Genomic DNA, 20535 nt, shown 5'->3' on the forward strand with positions numbered 1-20535 from the left:
ACCCTAAAACCACCTCAGGGTCAGATTCCTATGACCACAACCCCCATGAAACAGAGAAGATGTGGAATTGCCCAGGGCACAGAGCCTCCAGGAGGGGGCCTGGGTCAGAGTTCAGAAGGCCTGACGGCAGACAGTTCTTGAACTGCATTGCCTTCCTCCTGTCGGTGATCCAAATCACTGAATCACCTGTTCGCTATTCTTGTTGGATGGCTTTTATTTAGAGCAACGTGGTTCCTGAACAAGATTTCTCATGAGGTCCCATTAGTGCATCATAGGGTCACGTTAACCAGCGAGTTCCAGAGATTATTGGAGAGCAAGACCTTGAAACATCACCTTTCCAAGGTCTTAAAGGCTTTCAGTAGAAGGAATAGGTTTTTGATCTAATCTCTGCTGTGTCTTTAAAATACTACAGGACAGCTTATCTCTGAAACAGGAAAGTCATATAATTAAGATTTAAAAACACTTCAAATGCAAAATTCTCATTCCGGAAAAAGAACACTTTAAATAGCAAAATGTATAATGCAAATATTGATACCTGTAAACCTGTTGAAAAGTGAGCTTCATCTCTGATTTATTAAACAGCTTCCCAGAGAGATAGTATTCCCAGTCTTCATTTAGTAAGTAGGGTGTATCCAAAACCTGGAACATATTAGGAAGGATTTTCGAAAAATCAGTTTTACACTCACATACATACTCATATAATAAAGTGAATATTCTGTTGAATATATTTTTGAAATTTTTCATAACATTATTTTTCTGGTTGATTTCCGACTTATAGCTAGAAAATAATAGTATAATTGGAATAAATCAATTGACCACTGGGTAGCATCAATCAAAATTATTAAAATTACTTTTTTTGAGAACTTTTCTTTTTTTTCAGACAGAGTCTCGCTCTGTTGCCCAGGCTGGAGTGCAGTGGCACTATCTCGGCTCACTGCAACCTCCGCCTTTTGCGTTAAAATGATTCTCCTGTTTCAGCCTTCTCAGTAGTTAGGACTATAGGCGCGCACCACCACTGCCCGGCTAATTTTTGTTGTTTTTTTTTTTTTTTAGCAGAAACGGCGTTTCACCATGTTGGCCAGGCTGGTCTTGAATTCCTGACCTCAGGTTATCCACCCACCTCAGCATCCCAAAGTGCTGGGATTACAGGCGTGAGCCACCATGCCTGGCCGAGAACTTTTTAATCTTTATCTTAATAAAACAAACCCATATAAATAGAAGCAGAGTAGACCATTTGATCAGAAGAGCTAATATACAGCCATGAAGTGGTATACCCAGTGCTGTGCTATTTCTGTCTCTGGACAAAATGTATTAAAATTCACACACTCTCTGCCCCAGCACCACACATATTTAAGATGGGCAAATCAGTGCAGGACCATGTATGTGCTTGACAAGTAGAAATGGTTTTGAAATATCCCCTACTTAAGAAAAAGTATCTTTGAATGATTCAACACTCTACAGGAGATAATGATGCCTGGCTTGATGTCTTTGTTTTATCAAAAGGCCAAATGGAGATCATTTGATGCGCTGGTGATCTCAACTTAATCTCCCTCGACCAATGAAATAACTAAAACACCGTCACAACAGTATTCACCTGATTTCATAACAGATCTTAGGCGGAAAAATGTATATACAATGAAAGAGTGAAATATAAATATATTTTAAAAATCAGAATCTGGAGAAAAAAAACACAGAAAAGCCAAAATTAGAAGCCAGACACTTAGAACACAATTTCCTCATTAATGAAGAAAGCAAAACTACCAACTGGCCCCCCGGAATCTGTGGGAGTTGGACTGAGAAGGAGAAAGCGAAGCTTGAATTCAGTTCCTGGTGGCACCACTAGACATCTGCCAGGTCAGCCCTCTGTCACGAGACATCCACTTATCAGTCTCTTTCCTTTCAAATTTAGGGCTCATCTATGTGGACACCTCTGTCACCTGGGAATCTCCCAGGGTGTGTGGGAGGAACCTGAGAACTGATCTTCTGATGTTCCCAGCCACATTTGGAAACCACTGCTGAGGAAAATTCTATTCTCCCCAAATACTGCAGTCCACATTGAGGGGCAGGACTTAACTCCCGTCCCTGATTTCACTTATGATCAGAAAATAAGGACACTCCCATATTTTCTTTCTCTTACAAATAAAAAGAATCTATTGCATTTATTGAATATTTAAAAATTTATTGAATTTAATAATTTCAAGAAATTTACTGAATTTAAACCAAACTGCTTATATGTTTGCACTGCTCTTAAAGTAACACACAACATATGAAGAAATCCACGTTTCTGTTCAAGTCCTTTCATAATGGGTAGAAAATCATATTTACCCGGAATAATTCCTTGCTTGTGTAAGGTTCACAGATCAATTTTTCCACATTTGCACCAAAGACGAAGGTAAGAACCACAATGATCATCAATATCCAGCAAAAGAGGAAACTTAATCCAACTCCACTGGAAAAAAAATATAAGGTTAGTAATTCAAGAAAGAATGATTCAATAGTACCTATTGATACTTACTAAATCTACGTATACTCTATAAAATAGACCTGGGGTCTTCAGTGTTATTCAGGTGAAATAGATCATCCACCTAGGAGTGACACAGGGCTTGGGGACCTGGGGAGGGGCAGTTCCAGGACAGGCGGGGGATCACTGGATAGGGGCCTTGGGGACCTGGGGAGGGGCAGCTCCAGGGCAGGCGGGGATGTACTGTATAGGGGCCTGGGACCCACAAGGGGTGGCCAATAAGGGGCTGAAAGCACAGGGGGAGCACAGCTCGACTTCTCTCTGAACAAGAGCACTCTTGGCAGTGTAAAGGATGGACTGGACAGGTGCCAACATGGATGGGACATCATTGCAGAGGCTGTTATCATGGCCCATGAGGGTGGCCTAAGGGGACAGGATTGGTGGAGAGTTGGTGGATGATGGTGACGTAATATAGGAGACACAGGAGGCCTAATATAGGAGATAGCAGGACTCGGAAAGCACTGGACACGAGACGTAGAGGCAAGGAAGGGCTCCTCCAGGGGCAGTGCCAGGGAGCACCGATGCTCTGCAAGGAAAGAGAAGATGGGCTGGATGTTGGTCTTGTTGCCACAGAGACATTGAGTGCAAAGAGTGTGTAGGAGTCAGTATGTTTGGAGCTAAGATATCTGGGTTTCTGTTGTACGTTAGGGAACCAGCAGCTTAGCCATGGTCATTCATCCCCAGGGCTGGCTTGGAGAGAGAAACAGCCTAGGGCTAGGTCTGGAAGACTTCAACATTTACAAAGACAGGTGGTGGAAGGAGGGCCAGCAAACCGGAACAAGATGATGAGGCAAAGAAGTAGGAAGGCAACCATGTGGGTGTGATGCCACCTAGGGGACAAAAGGAGTGTTTGCAGGAGGAGGGAGTGGTCAGCTGTCACCAACCAATGTGCTGTCTGCATTGTACAGAGAGGTCACTGCCAACTTAAAACAAGTGCAGTGATGGGGTAGGAAATCAAATTGGAGTGGACTGGGGAGTCAGCAGGAGAGGAGGGCACAGGCAGCAAGCTCAGATCACTCCTCTGAGACCCGGCGTGGGGGAAGGAGAGCTACAGGGAAGAGGCAGTGTGGGCAAAGAGTTTCTGCTTTTATTTCTGAAGAAGGGAAAGAACAGAGCCTGGTTAAGTGTTGAGTGAAAGTCAAGGAGACAGGAAGAGAATAAAGACATGGAAAAGAAAGGGGATGATCCATTTTTATCAGGATCAGGGAAAGAAATGGGATTGAGAATATAGCTGGCGGAATCAGCCTGAGCAGGGAGGAATCCCTCTGCTTCTGGCACTGCAGAGAAGGGAGGGATGTGTTTGGGAGCATGTGTGTTTGGGAGCATGTGTGTTTGGAAGCATGTGTGTTTGGGAGCATGTGTGTTTGGGAGCATGTGTGTTTGGGAGCATGTGTGTTTGGAAGCATGTGTGTTTGGAAGCATGTGTGTTTGGGAGCATGTGTGTTTGGAAGCATGTGTGTTTGGAAGCATGTGTGTTTGGAAGTTTGACGATGGGAAGTTGCATGATGGCTTCTATTTTCTCTGAGAAGAAGGAGGTAAAGCCATCTGCTAAGAGATGGGTGAAGTAGAGGAAGATGGATGTATCAGAGTGAAAAGACTGTTGCAGGATAGTGTGGGGGGGTGTCGAAAAAGAAGAAAAAGAGAAAGGGAAGGAAGAAAACGAAATAAAGGATTTATCAGACTATGGCAGGTCCATTTGAGACAGGAGATGCTAAGTTTGTAGGGATACCCAATGTACCCGGTGCGTAATTTTCTCTAGCAGTGCTTTGCTGTCTAGGTATAGACAGAGAGAGAGAGAACAAACCCTTAAGTCAATCTAGGGGCACTTGCCAAATCAGATACCATCATTGGTGCACACCAGGAAGGAGCCTCAGGAGGGTGTGGGCTGATGCTTGCAATCACCACAGCACCCCCTCCTAAGGGCACGATTCTCCCCTTTGGCTGCAGACACCAAAGCCATAATTACAGTATTTGCGTTTCTTCACTAAAATAAACAGCAAGTAATATTCATTGGAAAGGCCTAGGTCAGCATGACTTTCTCTGACCTACAAGGCTTCTGAGTCTGGGAGAACACAAAGAAGAAGTGAGTGAGGGCCACGCCAGGATCCCCGTCTGAGCATGTGTGTCTGTGTGTTGGAGTTAAAAAAAACTCATAAAAACTAAGACAGCTGTCTAAAAAGAGCACCATGACTCTTACTCTAAATCGCATACAGTCAACATCTCCAGCCTTTATTTTCTAAATATGCACATTCCTAGATCAGGGGTAGGGGAACCACTGCCTAAGGTCTGTTTTTCTAAGGTTAGTGAATGTGTACTGAAAATATTGAAAAGGAGGAAGAGGACGAGGAGAATCAGAGTAAGATGAAAGAGCAAAAGAAGGTGAAAAACAGGAAGAATATGCAACAAAGACTGTATGTGGCCAGCAGAACCTAAAATATTTGTTACTTGGCCCTTCTTGGGAAAAGCTTGCTGACTAACCCCTGATGTGCATAGTTAGGATAATACAAGCATCATTTTCTGACCCCCTTTCAAAAAAGTTTATCTTAGAAACTTTTGTCAACAAATCAGGACAGTCACCCAGTTATCACTTCAGGGGCCATGTGATCTTCCATGCATGGATGTGTCATAACTCACTTGGCCACTCCTCTACAGCCTGACAGGTAGGCTGCTTCACTATCCTAACTGATACTGCAAAAACTCTTCCCTGGCTTTCTTCATAGTTTGGCCTACTTCCTTCACCTAGAGTCCCCAAAATGGAAATTACTGGGCAAAGAGCATCATGGTCTTTTTACAGCCCTTGCTATACAGCCTGACAAACTTCTTTCTGTAACCTCAGAAACTGCCACCAGCCACAGGAATGTGCCCAGTTTGTGATACCTGTGGCTACTCTTGGCATTGTTGTCAATACCTAAAATGGGAAGTTTTATGATGGGCTTCAAAACAAGAGATGCTTGTGCCACTGTTAGATCTCCTTATCTCTGGAGAAGCCTCTCCTACATCCCCCTGCAACAGATAATACATTCACCACTGCATTCTATTCAGCTGCTAAAATGCTCCTGGGGCCAGGGGTAGTGGCTCACACCTGTAATTCCAACACATTAGAGGCTAAGACCAGGGGCTCTCTTGAGACCGGGAATTCAAGACCAGTCTGGACAACAAAGTGAGACTGTCTCTATAAAACTAAAATTAAAATAAAACGCTTCTGGGACCCTCTGAAGATGAAAGATCAGAGCAGAGCCAGGGCTCTCTGACTTTCCTCCTTCCACATCTTTCACTGATATCCTTCTGGGAGATAAGAATTCCTGCTTGGTTTTGAAAGAGACCATGCTCTTGATTGGATGGTGTCACCATTTTTAAAGAGCAGGTGGTGTTTTGGTTGCAACAAAACTACACGTACTCTTTCTGGTTTCTACAAGCAAGTAAATAGTTCTGAAAAAAGAAACTGCGTTCTTCTAATTAGTCTGATTAGACTGATGACGCTTGTATCATATCCCCCTTTCAAAATTATCCAGTTGTTTACCAGATACCTCAAGAAGTAGAGAATTCTGCCAAGCACAGCAAAGCGCGCCGTGCTGACTGGTGGCATTCAACAATAAAGAAATCATAGCCACCCTAAGTCTGCAGACTCCTTGAAATGAATCAAACAACATCTGACAGTTCCCAGCCTTCTTCCTGCTGCTGAGATGAATCCTATGGCCTCCACGCCATACATCTCCATGTCTATAGAATTAGTGTATCTAAACTAAGGTAGCTTTTAGCCTCCATCAATTTGTTGATGATTTCTCTGTTTTATTTTTTCTTTTTTTGAAGCTGGATATCACATGTTTTTGGTTGTATGCCTTTAAAAAGTGAATAAAATTTCGATGAGGGTGCACTGTTTTTCGGAGCAATTTACCCTACCTTTCAAGTAGTTAAAAAGTATGGAAATATATGTATATACACACACACACACCACAACACTGACAGACAACCAAGTATCAGGGTTGTTACATTTGTAACATTAAACTTAAAATCAATTAAACATTAAAGCAATTACTTTTGCACCAACCTAATAATTTTCTGTTTAATGTATTTTTGTGTGTCTGTGTGCATTTGAACAAAAAGGGAAGACAAATTCATTTTTCCTTCTGGATGTGATTTCTCTTTTTTTTCTTCTCTGTCCAGAGGTACTTGCAGCTAAGTATCTTTCTTTTCTTTTCTCTCTCTTTCTTTCTTTCTTTCTTTCTTTCTTTCTTTCTTTCTTTCTTTCTTTCTTTCTCTCTCTTTCTTTTTCTTCTTCTTTTTTTTTTTTTTTTAAGGCAGAGTCTCACTGTGTTGCCCAGGCTGGAGTGCAGTTGGCGTGATCTCAGCTCACTGTAACCTTTGCCTCTTGGGTTCAGGCAATTCTCGTGTGTCAGCCTCCCAAGTAGCTGGGATTAAGGCATGTGCCACCATGCCTGGCTCATTTTTGTATTTTTAGTAGACGTGGGGTTTCGCCATGTTTGTCCAGGCTGGTCTCGAACTCCTGGCCTCAAGTGATCCACCTGTCTTGGCCTTTCAAAGTGTTGGGATTACAGGTGTGAGCCATCACGCCTGGACAAAAACAATTTCTTAACTTTGGCCTGTGAGCCTCTAGGCTTCTGTGTGTGTGGAGTTCTTTGTCCAGCCCTGGTAGACCCCAGGTCATTAGCTCTAAGGTTAAGACTCTTGTTAGCAAAGGCCTATACCATACTGGAGCCGAATTATTTTAGGGAAAGGATTTAGAATCATAGCTTATAAGAAGCCTGATTTATTGTTCCAGTGACCCAAAGTTTTGTGTTTGTTTGTTGTGTGTGTGTGTGTGTGTGTATGTGTGTGACAACTTGGTTTGAAAACTCAAAGTTTTAAAAAACAAATTAATCAAATTAATGCACAGCACCTGCTCTCCAGCCCACTCACTCACAGGCCCGTGTTAGTGACTTAAGTGGATAAATGAGAGAACACAACTCAGGTTTTTGTTCTTCACTCCCCAAAGGAATTGTTTCAAAACTTAACCACTGATCTCGAGCCCCATCTCACTCCCTACTGCTGATTCTTCATGATCTTATCCTAAAGAGAATATTGACTCAAAAAGAGATTACAGAATCCACACAGCTCCCTCTCTGCAGAGCATTCAAAGCCATCACACCACATCCTAGCTTACATTTCTGGCTCTGGCTCCAGTTGCACCTGGTTCATGCCTGCTATGCTCTGCCGTACCCATAGAGTCAAAGGTTTTTCAAACACACAAACTTGGAGGTGAATGTCTTCAAAGCAGGGACAGTCACTCCAGTCTTCTGCCGCAGGAGTACCTCTCCCTGCTGCCTCACACCTGTTCTCATGCTTAATCTAGGCTACCTGTCTAAATCCTAAGGGTTCTGGCTTGGCAGCCTTAGTTCTAAATCAAGTTTCTAGAGTTTCAAGCTAGCAATACTGCTAACCAATACTGCTGTCCCACAAGAGATTGGCTCAGCCTCTGGTGAGTAAATGAATGAACGAATGAATGAATAAAAAGAAGGAACAATACAAATCAAGAAGGCAAGCCTGGCTGCTTTTAAAAGAGAGCCTGCCATATATAAATAGTGTTCTTAAGTTGGTCTATCAAAATGCAAGTAATTTAGTGTCTTTGTTGTTATTGTCTTTTTTTTTTTTTTTTTTTTTTAATGTTTATGCTTGACAAGAGTACCCAAATCAAGGAAGGTCTAATCATAGCAAGATCTCTCCTCCTCACGACCCGGGAGCTGGAACCCCGCGTACGTGGCCCAGAGGGCACTGGGTTTGTGTAACACCAGAGTCAGCACCCAGTCTCTCCCTTGCATTCCCACCCCCACATGACAGAGAGGAGCAGGCACTCACACCATGAGGAAGACGCCTCCCGTGTTGGAGACACAGCCTCGGGTGGTTGGGGTGGCATGCCTGTCATAGCCGCACACGCCACACAGTAAGCCCAGGTAGTAAAAAATCACGATGAGGGTCAGCAGAGAGCAGATGACCAGGCCACCCAGCCACCTGGAGAGGCAAGCACAGTGTTAGTAAACATGACACGGGCGATGCCACCCTAACACAAAAGTTGCTGGACTAAGGCTGGAGCCGATGAGTTATTCTTGGCTTCTAAAATCAGAGTCTTCTATCAATTCCTCAGAGGGCAATAATGTTGAACGAAAAGATCCCTTCCCACCCTTTGTCTTCCAATTCAACCAACGGAGAAAGTTTTATTTTGATCCTAGGTTTGCATTGTTCTTGGCAGTCATGGGATCACTGCTTCCTTGCTTTGCCTTGATTCCCACGGGTGTCACACAGGGTTCATAAGCACAGCGCACTGAGCTTCTCCAAGGCTATTGATGAAAACACCCTTAAGATTTTTATGTTCTTTTAAGGTTTCTGATGTTCTAAGTGCCTATTATAATAATGAAGGCATATGGCTAGATCGTGATTAGACTACGGATAAAGAAATACTGGATTCTTTTCCCCGGCCTTTTTCTAAAACATTTTGTGGTTGCAGAAATATTTGGGGCCGCTGTATTCTTTACTGAAACAGATTACGTGGCAGATGCATGGGGTATTTAGAATTTTATGAGCATCCTAAATCAAATGCCTGCAGAATACAAATCTCAATTTCATAATGGTCCTGCGAGACATTTTAGGATAATGGATCCTCAATTAGGCCTTACTGGCATTCCCGGAAGGTAGAACAACCTTTCCGGGCAGCAAGAGGCATTCAAGGGTAGTAATGCTTCCCAACATTTAAGACACTAAAAAACAAAGAATTTACTTCTGCTGGGTGTCTCTTGACAAAAGCCGCCACTGAAGCTTTTCATTCAATTAAGAGCAATCTCAGTAATTATAGTAATAGCCACAGGCAACCATTCTGGGGAGGTTTGTTCCAGACAGTGAGGGCACAAAATTAAATAAGTCACGGAGGCTGGCCTCAGAAAACTTTTAGAGTTAAAGGAGCATCTGCTCAGTTGATTTTCTTTTTAAGATAAGCTCATGGTGTCAGGGCAGGGGAAAAAGGAAGGGAGATGGATGGCAGTCAGGTAGACAGGTAATAGTGCTATTCTTTCTCATTTGTGAAGCTCTGATCTTTAATGAAATTATGAGTTCATTGAGAAAGGGTCTGCCTTCTGTTTTTTCTGAGACTTGCTGGGGTGGCCCAGTCCCACAAGGGAATCACGGCAGGTGCCGCCTGGAGCTTGTTGTTTGTGTGGCAGTGACAAAAAGCAGAGCCAGATGGAGCTTCAAAACCCACCTCCGCTGTATGCTAGCCGGCCTTAAGGAAGTCACTTCACTTCCCTGAGCCCATCTCCTTGTCTATAAAACAGGGTTATAAATGGAACACAGCCCAGGGAATTTTTGAGAGGATTAAAAGAAATGTCATGCAGAAAGTGCTTGGTGGGCACACTGAAACTGTCTCTTAAATGGTATTGATTGCTATACTTTTTAACATTTTTTAAAAATTTTCATTTATTTATTTTTGAGATGGAGTCTCGCTCTGTCGCCCAGGCTGGAGTGCAGTGGTGCGATCTCGGCTCACTGCAAGCTCCGCTGCCTCCTGGGTTCACGCCCTTCTCCTGCCTCAGCCTCCTGAGTAGCTGGGACTACAGGCGCCCACCACCATGCCCGACTGAATTTTTTTGTATTTTAGTAGATACGGGGTTTCACCGTGTTAGCCAGGATGGTCTCGATCTCCTGACCTCGTGATCCGCCTGTCTCGGCCTCCCAAAGTGCTGGGATTACAGGCGTGAGCCACCGCGCCCGGCCAATTGCTATAATTTTAATTACGTATCTTGTGGTCTTGTATAAGAAATAATCTACATGAGAATGAGTCTCCAGACTCTCCATGGGCTTGGGAGATATGAAGGGTGGCTGAGCTCTTCAGAGACAGAAGTGCATCTTACATAATAGATGATCCTCTAAATTTCTTGAGCCTCCAAGTCCTTCCCTCCCCAGGGCTCTGGCTGGGATGTCCACCACCCTCACCCCAGGCCAAACCCCACCACTCACATTTTCTAATGGGACAACCAGTGGGCACCACAGCCGCTCACCTAAGCTCTGGGAGCAATTCACTGGTTTCAAAGCACAGCTAAGAAAAGGATGCTCTTTCAGTAAGAACCAACCTCTGCATATTTATTTTATAAACCAATGTTTATATTGGTTTATAAAATAGAAAAGGATATTTCCCAGATGTCCTTCTTAATTACTTTTAAGCTTTAAAATCTCATTACATGCCTAGTTTGATAATTATAACTAGTATTCCAGAAACCACTAATGACATCAAAGTTGAAAATTATCAAATACTTGGCTCACGAAGGTCCAGTCTTCAACTTAAAAAAAAAAATGTGGACTGCTTTACAAATTTGCGTATCATCTGTACACAGGAGTCATGTGAACCTTCTCTGCATTGTTTCAATTTTAGTACATGTGCTGCCTGGTCTAAGCGAGCACTTCAACTTTTTTAACGAACATAAACTGGGGTTAACATATATCAGGTCATGGCCTCCTTGTACAATTTGCTGTCATAAGATGATCCTGGTGCTAATGTCAGATTTTTTATCTTGTTCTCTACAAAGTTCACTCTCGTAGTTCACCAGCTCCAAGGAGACACTCACCAGTATGAATCATACTCTTCCAATGTAGGTAAATTTCTGTGGATGTAACTTTCAGTGTTATTAACATAAACAGAGAATTCTGAGAGTATATCCTGAATAGGAAGATGCTGAGTTACATTGTGGATATCCGAACCAATGGAATTCAAGACCCTTTTGATACCTGAAAACGAAGATACCTTTGTTATGCGTTTGCAAACATGGAGGAAATAGAAACTTTGTTTTGGAACCAAACAGAAAAGCCTGAACCACCTTTAGTTTTTCCCACATTATGTATGTGTTTAAAATATGATAAGATTCTACAACAAGCATGAATATAGCCAAGACCATCGAAAAGCAATTACTTAACAACAAAACAGCAAGCTGTGAGGACTGACTTTAATGAGATGGTGTTGAAGTCAAGCCAGTTTCTCTCTTCTACTTACTTTACTTAAAGTAGATCAAGTGATTAAAATGTATGGTGTGCAGACTATGTGCCAGGCACTTTTATAAATAGTAACTCATTTATTTCACTGAGGTAGATATTCCCATTCCCCATTTTACTAACAGCGACCCAGAGGCTCACAGAGATTCAATTAATTGCCCATGGGTCTTTTAAAAGAAAGCTCTGGTAACAGGATTGAAACTTGGGTTTATCTGACTCTAAAGTCCTCATTACATGCTTTTGGGAAAATAATTAAATAATAACAATAATTTCTCCATCTAAGAAATGGTATTCAGGGCCGGGCACAGTGGCTCACACCTGTAGTCCCAGCACTTTGGGAGTCTAAGGTGGGAGGATCACCTGAGGTCAGAAGTTCGAGACCAACCTGACCAACATGGCAAAACCCCATCTCTACTAACAATACAAAAATTACCCAGTTGTGGTGGCACACGCCAGTAACTCGGGAGGCTGAGGCAGAAGAATCACTTGAACCTGGGAGGCAGAGGTTGCAGTGAGCCAAGATTGTGCCATTGCACTCCAGCCTGGGCGACAGAGCAAGAGTCGCTCTCAAAAAAAAAAAAAAAAAAAAAAAAAGAAAGAAAGAAAAGAAAAGCCTTCAGGAATGGAGTAATTCTCAAGGCCCCATTTAAAAACCAAGCAAACAAACAAAAAACGCAAGTGACTCTGGGTGATATTTTTGTTAAAATTTTACCTGACTGATACAAATTGAGACTTCTTAGGAAGTATGTCTGTGTCTTTTCTATTCAAAAACCAATAGTAGTCTCAGTGGCCAGTTTACTTTGCTATCAGTCTTAATATCTCAGACAGGAGTTAAGTTCAAAGAAACCAGTTTTCTGGAGAGTGTCAATCACCACAGGTCCTAAAATCGAACTCACCTGGGGTGCAGGATTTCACCTGAACCAGTGCTCACATGAGTTCTGAAGGTGGCTGTCTCCAAGTGATTCTTCACATGGACATACTAAGAACACACTAATCAGTTAAAAGTCCACTGATCCTGCAAGAGAGGTAAATCTCTTTGCAGCAGGAGAGACAAGATTAGCAGTTCTCAAAATATTATCCTGAGGCTCCCGGTGAACTTTAGGTAGAGAATAGAGATGGTAGCTTGGTTCAAAATGTAATCACATAAAAATGGCAGGAAACTTTTGTTTTCTTTTTGAGACAGGATCTCTCTGTATTGCCCAGGCTGGAGTGCAATGGCATGATCATGGCTCGATGCAGCCTCAACCTCCTGGGCTCAAGGATCCTCCCACCTCAGCCTCCCAAATAGCTGGGACTACAGGTGTGTACCACCGTGCTCAGCTAATTTTTTATGATTTTACTTTTTGTAGAGATGGGGAGATGGAATCTCACCATGTTGCCCAGGCTGGTCTTGAGCTCCTGGCCTCAAGTTATCCTCCTGCCTCAGCCTCCCAAAGTGCTGGGATTATAGCAGTGAGCCACCACACCCGGCCCTGGAAACTTTTTTAAAGTTTGTTTTTCACATAGCTATGACATCTAGAAATCAAAGACACAGAAGCAAGCAACAGAGTGTCAGGTGTTTGGATGTGACTCGTTAAGAAAGGACTGTTACTCCTTGGGGCTCATTGCTCGTGTGTGAAAACACCTGAGGATCCTTGGCCAAAAATGACTCAGTGGGTCTCTTGGTTACTTTTGAGATTTTGAGAGATGGGGAAGGCAGCCTTCCCGTCTTCTAGGAGCAGCTCCTAGGGCCTGTGCCTGCTTCTCAGCCTGGCTTGCCCTCACACAGGACATGGCTCCGTGACTTTGCTGTTCTGGTGACTCTCTACGTGACTGGTGCCCTCTCTTATCATATACCCTCTTCAAACCTCTCTCGATGTCCCCTTTTCCAGGCAGCCTCCCACTAGCCTCTCCTCAACTTGTTTCCCTGGCACCAACCTGGTCATGATGCCAGAGTGTGACAAGTTTGTGTACACATGGCTGACTAAAGGACAAGAAGAACTCATGGCTTATGCATCTCACAGCCCAGTGCCTGGCAGAGCCTGGCACAGAGTTGGCACTAAATAATCTGTTCAGGTTGGGATGAGAGCTAAGGACATGAAACTAAACACCTGCTACCCAGGCTGACAGAGCGGCACTGACCCGGCTCTAGGAAAATGCTGGCTCGTGCTCAGGCAATGGCACCATGCGCCATGGGCCGCACTCAACGCACGCAGCACACTTTGCTGTGTCAGACTTACAAGGAAGGGCTGCACGTATGGGCAGGAGAGGTCCAGAGAGGGGAAACCAAAAAATTAAACACAGAGATTAGTGAGCAGGTGACTGTCAGACGTAGAGCATGCATCAGCCTTCAGAGGTTAGCACACGAAAGTCTGAACCCTCTCCTTAATATCTTCATATTTTAAAGTAGAATCTTATACTATACAAAAGGAAACCCACAAAACATCTAAAGTGTTATGTAGCAAGATAAAACACTTTTTTACTCAAACTCTTCACGGGTCAAAAAAACACTATTAGGGAAAAATAATCAAGTATCTCTAACATAACATTTTAAACCCACTTACTCAACAGATAAAAGCAGCACCAAATTGATTTTTCAAAGAAATAGAAGATAGCTTTACATAGCTTCAGAGATTTCTTTTCTTTTCTATTCTTTTTTTGTTTGTTTGTTTGTTTGTTTTTGAGAGAGTCGCGCAGGCTGGAGTGCAGTGGCTAGATCTCGGCTCACTGCTACCTCTACCTCCTGGGTTCAAGTGATTCTCCTGCCTCAGCCTCCTGAGTAGCTGAGGTTACAGGGGTGCACCACGACGCCTGGCTAATTTTTGTATTTTTAATAGAGATGGGGTTTCACCATGTTGGCCAGGCTTGTCTCAAACTCCTGACCTCAGGTGACCTACCCGCCTTAGCCTCCCAAAGTGCTGGGAATGCAGGCGTGAGCCACTGCACCCAGCCCAGAGATTTCTTCTTCAAGCAAATAACCCAGGTTTGTCTCTATCATTGCACAAAGAACTGCTACCACTGCATTCTCTCCCTCTGTACGTTCACCCCAAATCCCATAACCCAAATACAGCATGATTCAGTAATTTGAGTAGAATCCTCTCTACATTGATTCTGTCTCTCCAAAAGTGTAAGCAACCTTAGGAGCCTAAAATACTATTGCCTCAGCGTCAGTGGACAGATTAAAATCTTCCTAATGACAAAATAAATCCTTTTATACAGTATTCCTTTTAAAAGTTGGATTTTAAGTTTGTCTAGAAAATATAATAATCTACAGTTTTTCTCTTCAGTGAAAATCAGAATGAGTTTCCCAACTGTGGCTGCTGTAAGGTCTCAAGGCACACACTCTAGGGACCTGGATTACACTGTGGCTCTCAACCATGTGGCAGCTGCCGGCCGGGCCGAATGATGTTTATCAATGTTCAACAACAGGTTTGTTCTTGTTTTTAAGTCACCGAATGAAGTGACACAGTTGTAAAGCTCTGATACTCATTTCGTTTTGACGGTTTTAATGAGAAACTGTTTTTTTTTTTTTAAAGGAAAAGAACAATGCAATACTTGGCAACACGTTTCTCTGTACTGACCTTCCAAGCAGAGAGACACAAAATCACCTCAAACTGTGAATCTCACCTGCTACGACGGTCTTGGTTTGGCTTTGCACTCTGTCAGGTATGTCATTAAGGGATTGATAGCCCTGAAAAACATTTCAAAATAAATGGATGTACACGGTAAGTTGAAGACTAGTTGACTAGTCACTCATTTTGCAACTTAGTACGAGTAGAGAGGCAAAATAAAAATATAACATTCATCTTAAGGTGAAATGATCATTGTATGGTCATCAAGAGTCTAAAAAAATCCCCTTTAAAGAGCATCGTCTTTAAATTATATCAATCAAAGATCATGTTAGAAATTTTTCATATGGGGGTCCCCATAATTTTAAAATCAATGTATTTACACAGAGCCTAGGTACTATTATGGGCACATATATCTATACATACATATATATATAGTATACATATATACTCCCAGTGGTTCTCAACTGGGAGAATTTTGTTCTCAACTGGGGTATGTTTGGCAAAGTCTGGAGACATTTTGGTTATCACAGTTGTGGGGTGCTGCTGGGATTGTGGGGGGAGAGGCCAAGGATGCTAATAAATACCCTACCATGCACAGGAGAGCCCCCACTGCTAAAAGCCATGCACGGTGTCAGCAGTGCTGAGGTTAAGAGACCCTGATCGGTACAATATCCCATGTGCAGACAGAAGGTGAATTTCTAAAAACAGAATCTTACTTTCTAATTAAAAATAAAATTAGAGATATAGTGTAACTGGAAAAAAAATTTATATATATATATATATATCCCAAAGCATAGCTTACAGAGGATACAACTGTGGTGAGGATAGAACAAAAAGAAAAAACAACCGTGCCAAGTGATAGGGCTTTGGGGCTAAACCCCCATGACAGGGAAATATCATTATTTCCAAATAATTCAACTAAACGTCCAGCCTTTCCTCTGGAAGGGGTTTGGTGAGTGTTTCTTCACCGTCTGCTGGTGTACTTAGCTGTCTGCCAGGGAAAAGTACAGCACTTTCAACCTTCATAAGATTTATGGTGCCAGCCAGTTTCCACCTTAGCCTAGCTACATCAGATGTTACAAAATGAATATCATGACTTCTGTTTCCTCCAAGGAGACTAAGCTAGTGAGCACGCCAGTGCTTGTGTTGGTTTCTGTGTGCCTGACTCTTTGACATTCATCTGTGTCTGGACTTGCAGATGCCATGGGGGATTTCACAGCTGGAAAGTGTCTTACAGATCTCCCGGTTCAATGCCTTCTTTAACAAATGAAGTAACAGCAGAGTGCAAAGACCAAGAAATTTTGAATAACTTGTTTAAGGGCCACTTACTTTGTCAGTAAGTGTCTAGTAAACATATGTAGACAAGTGTTTAACCCACTTATACTGAAGGTTGCAAATATTTTTTGTGAAAAATCAGAACCTGGTGATGACATTTGGCAGTAGGATATAAATAACTCCCACGAGCTTAGCGTTCCAATAATGGAACACTAAGCATAAATGGGTTAATAGAGATCTGAGATGTTTTTACATCCATGCTAAACGACAGAGTCAAGAATAAAACTATCCTCTCATTTTCCCATAGGCCCAGGCACTCTACTGAACCATAATCTAAAAAGAAATACGTATTGCATATTCAATATCTATTGGTTGAATAAACAGCAACATTTAGTAAGCTACTGGGGAAATCAGGGAATTCCAGACCAATGCTGTCCCTGCCTTTTTGGGGGTTTACAGTCCAGTGGTGGGAAGGAAGACATTAAAGAAATAATTACAGTTATGAGGAAATTAACAGAGAATATTTGCAATGCTGCAAGAATGTATTAAAAAGGGTTTGACCTAGTCAAGAAGCCCTGGAAAGGCCTGTTAAGAAGGTGATATATGGACTGGGTGTGATGGCTCATGCCTGTAATCCCAGCACTTTGGGAGGCCGAGGTGGGTAGATCACCTGAGGTCAGGAGTTCAAGACCAGCCTGGCCAACATGGTGAAACCCCATCTCTACTAAAAATACAAAAATTAGCTGGGTGGGGTGGCACATGCCTGTAATCCCAGCTACTTGGGATGCTGAGGCATGAGAATTGCTTGAACCTGGGAGGCAGAGGTTGCAGTGAGCTGAGATCATGCCACTGCACTCCAACCTGGGCAACAGCGCAAGACTCCATGTCAAAAGAAAAAAAGAAGGTGATATATGAAGCTTAAAAAACTAAGTAGTGGCCGGGTGCGGTGACTCATGCCTGTAATCCCAGCACTTTGGAAGGCTAAGGGGGAGGCAGATCACTTGAGGTCAGGAGTTCGAGGCCAACCTGTCCAACATGGTGAAACCTCGTCTCTACTAAAAATACAAAACTCAGGCAGGCATGGTGGCACACAGCTGTAATCCCAGCTACTCAAGAGGTTGAGGCAGGAGAATCGCTTGAACCTGGGAGGCACAGGTTGCGGTGAGCCCAGATCGCACCACTGTACTCCATCCTGGGCGACAGAGGGGGATTCCATCTCAAAAAAAAAAAAATAGATAGATAGATAGATAGATAGATAGATAGATAGATAGATAGATAGATAAAATAACTAAGTAGCAAGGCTACTAGGAGGGAGGAAAAGAAGAGAGTGCCAAGCAGAGGGAAGAGCGTGTGCAAATGCGTGAAGGTGGGAAAGAACAAAAGGAAAACCAGTATAGCTGACTCACTGGCAGAGGGGGACAGCATTCTGTATTAGAATCAGTGTGGGGTTCAGCATTACACCCACTAAATTCTGAGGCCTAGGAAAGCAGAGGTCATGTTCTTCTTGATCTCTCATGGTCTTAGCATGCCACTTCACACATCACAGGTGCTTAACAAAAATCCTGGGAGCTGGAATGGTGAACACGATTGCCTGGAAGGTAATAGCTATCACCCTTCTTGGTAACCCTTCTCTGGAATTTCACTGTTCTGCTGTTTCCCACTTTCTTACGTACTAGTCCACCCTTTAAAATTATATAAAATCAGTGATTGTATTTTTTCCAAAAAACATACCTGTTGGACCAGGCCATCCAAATCTGTCCTAAGAACGTTATTAACTTTGTCAAGTTCTGCATCCACAGATGGAAGCTGAAAATTTATAAAACGAAATATAAGACGAGGTTGTTACCTTCAAAACGATTCCTCATGAAGAAAGAAGTCATTGTATATCCAAGTCCCAAAGCGTCTATACTATAGGGTACAATCTCAGTTTCTTTTGAACAATAGAGTTTTATTTGGGAAAAACACAGCTCAGACCCTCCTTGACAAGCACTAATTTTTTTGATGTCTGGAGGTCTCTTGCTGTAATCAGCTAAAAAAATGAGGCAAAGAAATTGAACACAAATGTAATATATATGACTTCACAATTTCAAATACTACACATTGTTCAATAAAATTGTAAACAACATTTTAAAAATCATATTTAAAAGCAGTGTAGTCAGTGGTTATATTAGTGAGTAATCTGGAATAGTTTTTCCACTTACAGCATTATACATGGATTTGAAGTGCTCTGGCTCTTACCAACACTGGGACAAACATCATATGCCTCTCACATGATGTCCAAGAACATAATATCACTACTGTGATATTTCCCTGGCAAATATGAGTAACTTTAATCCCAAGAAAACATCAAACAACCCTAAACTGAAGACCATTCTACAAAGTAAATGGCCTGTTCAAAAATGTCTGTGTCACAAAAGAAAAGACACACTTAGAAACTGTTCCAGATTAACAGGAATGAAAGAGACATGACAATAAATGACAATGTGTAATCCTGGCCTGGACCCGGGACTGGAAAAAGAGAAGATAGTTATAAAATGCATTTTTGGAAAGATCAACATTTGAATGGACACTGTGGATTAAATGGTAGTGTCGGGTCAATGTTATCCTAATTTTGATCATTATATAATGATTATGTAAAGTTATGAAGTACAATAAAATATTTAGGGGTAAAAAGGCATGATGATGTCTACAACATATCCCCAACTTACCTTTTGAGAAAAAAATGCATATTATTTTATGAATGTATATATTAAATGATATGAACAGACAGATAAACTGATAAAATATGATAAAGCAAATGGTGCAAAATGGTGACCCTTAAAGAATGTGGACAAAGGGTGTGTGAACAAGGATCCGTGCATTCATCTTGCAAGTTTTCCACGTTTGATACAACATTAAAAATAAAAAGTGCCCCCTAAAAAGGATCTATCTCAAACAACTCAGAGGCAACTAAGCTCTAAAAAAACTGTTCAATCAAAAACAATTATAGTGATATCCAGACACAGATGTTGCAGGTGAAATGTTTGAAAAGCAATGGAATGAAATGTAAGAGTGAGAAAAAGTATATCCATACTAAAATGTTATTTTATATAAAATGTGAGGTGTCCGGGCATGGTGGCTCATACCTGTAATCCCAGCACTTTGGGAGGCTGAGGCAGACAGATCACTTGAGATCAGGAGTTTGAGACCAGCCTGGCCAACATAGTGTAACCCCATCTCTACTAAAAATACGAAAATTAGCCAGGCGTGGTGGCGGGTGCCTGTAATCTCAGCTACTCGGGAGGCCGAGGCAAGAGAATCACCTGAACCCAAGAGGTTGGAAGTTGCAGTGAGCTGAGATGGTGCCACTGCACTCCAGCCTGGGCAACACAGTGAGACTCCATCTCAAAAAAAAAAAAAAAAAAAAGTGAGATGTGTATCTAACCAAATAAGTTAGACATCATTAATAGACGTGGCCATTTTACCTACATCTCAGAACTTTATACAATCCAAGTTGTTCCAAATTCTTTTTAAAAAATCTTTTCTTTGGGAAAATGGGAGATTTTTCTTCTATTTCAGCATATGCAGTTAATAGACTAAGCACATCATTTAAAATATTTTTTAACTCTTAAAGGTCTACATGAATATATTGTTTCCTTTTCTCCTTGTAAAGCTGAATTAATTCTGATGTGTTTCATTCAGTGGCAGAGAACTCCCACAAAGCGGTTCCCTTTTACTCCTTTGCTCCTGCTGTGGTCATTCCAATATGGCGATCAAATGACTCAAGAAGGGTGAGAGAGGCCAGGGGCTAACCGTTCTCCAAGTCAGGCCACCATGCACTGGATAGGTCATCCTCGCTTAGCCCTGCCTGGCAGTCCCCAGCATGCAGCCCTTGACTATGGCAAACTCATGCCTGCTCACCTGCCTCAGTTCAGGGTTGCTATTCAGCTGGCTTAGAGACAATCTGATGCTGTTGCAGGTTTCACTTGATGGACGCACTGAGCACAGAGGGTCATTGAGAGATGCCCGCAGGCTAGTTTTCACGCTGGTCAGACTGCTGCTAAGCTGTGTACTTTGTTGGTGCAAGCTCTTCAAGGTGCTGTTCATGTTCTCCAACGCCTCTTTGGTCTCTTTGATTGCTGTAGAAACACAGCCCACTTCAGAACAGACATGCCAAGTCCT

At 42.4% G+C, this 20535-nt stretch overlaps 1 protein-coding gene and 1 non-coding gene across 20 annotated transcripts in view; both read right to left on the reverse strand.

The window, feature by feature from the left end:
- PROM1 (prominin 1) overlaps positions 1-20535 on the reverse strand; it is a 116234-nt gene that overhangs the window by 28957 nt on the left and 66742 nt on the right. For all 19 annotated transcript variants that reach the window (XM_015138028.3, XM_015138027.3, XM_015138021.3 and 16 more), the window contains 7 exon segments: positions 20275-20492; positions 18106-18180; positions 15155-15218; positions 11128-11287; positions 8375-8527; positions 2326-2449; positions 536-639 (listed from right to left, as the gene is read on the reverse strand). In XM_015138028.3, coding sequence (XP_014993514.1) covers positions 536-639; positions 2326-2449; positions 8375-8527; positions 11128-11287; positions 15155-15218; positions 18106-18180; positions 20275-20492 — 898 coding nt within the window.
- Positions 10852-10963, reverse strand: LOC114678530 (U6 spliceosomal RNA). The gene has a single exon (XR_003729969.2). It is a non-coding gene; the product is annotated as a U6 spliceosomal RNA (small nuclear RNA).

Source organism: Macaca mulatta, chromosome 5, assembly GCF_049350105.2.
Source record: "Macaca mulatta isolate MMU2019108-1 chromosome 5, T2T-MMU8v2.0, whole genome shotgun sequence".
NCBI classification, from domain to species: domain Eukaryota; kingdom Metazoa; phylum Chordata; class Mammalia; order Primates; family Cercopithecidae; genus Macaca; species Macaca mulatta.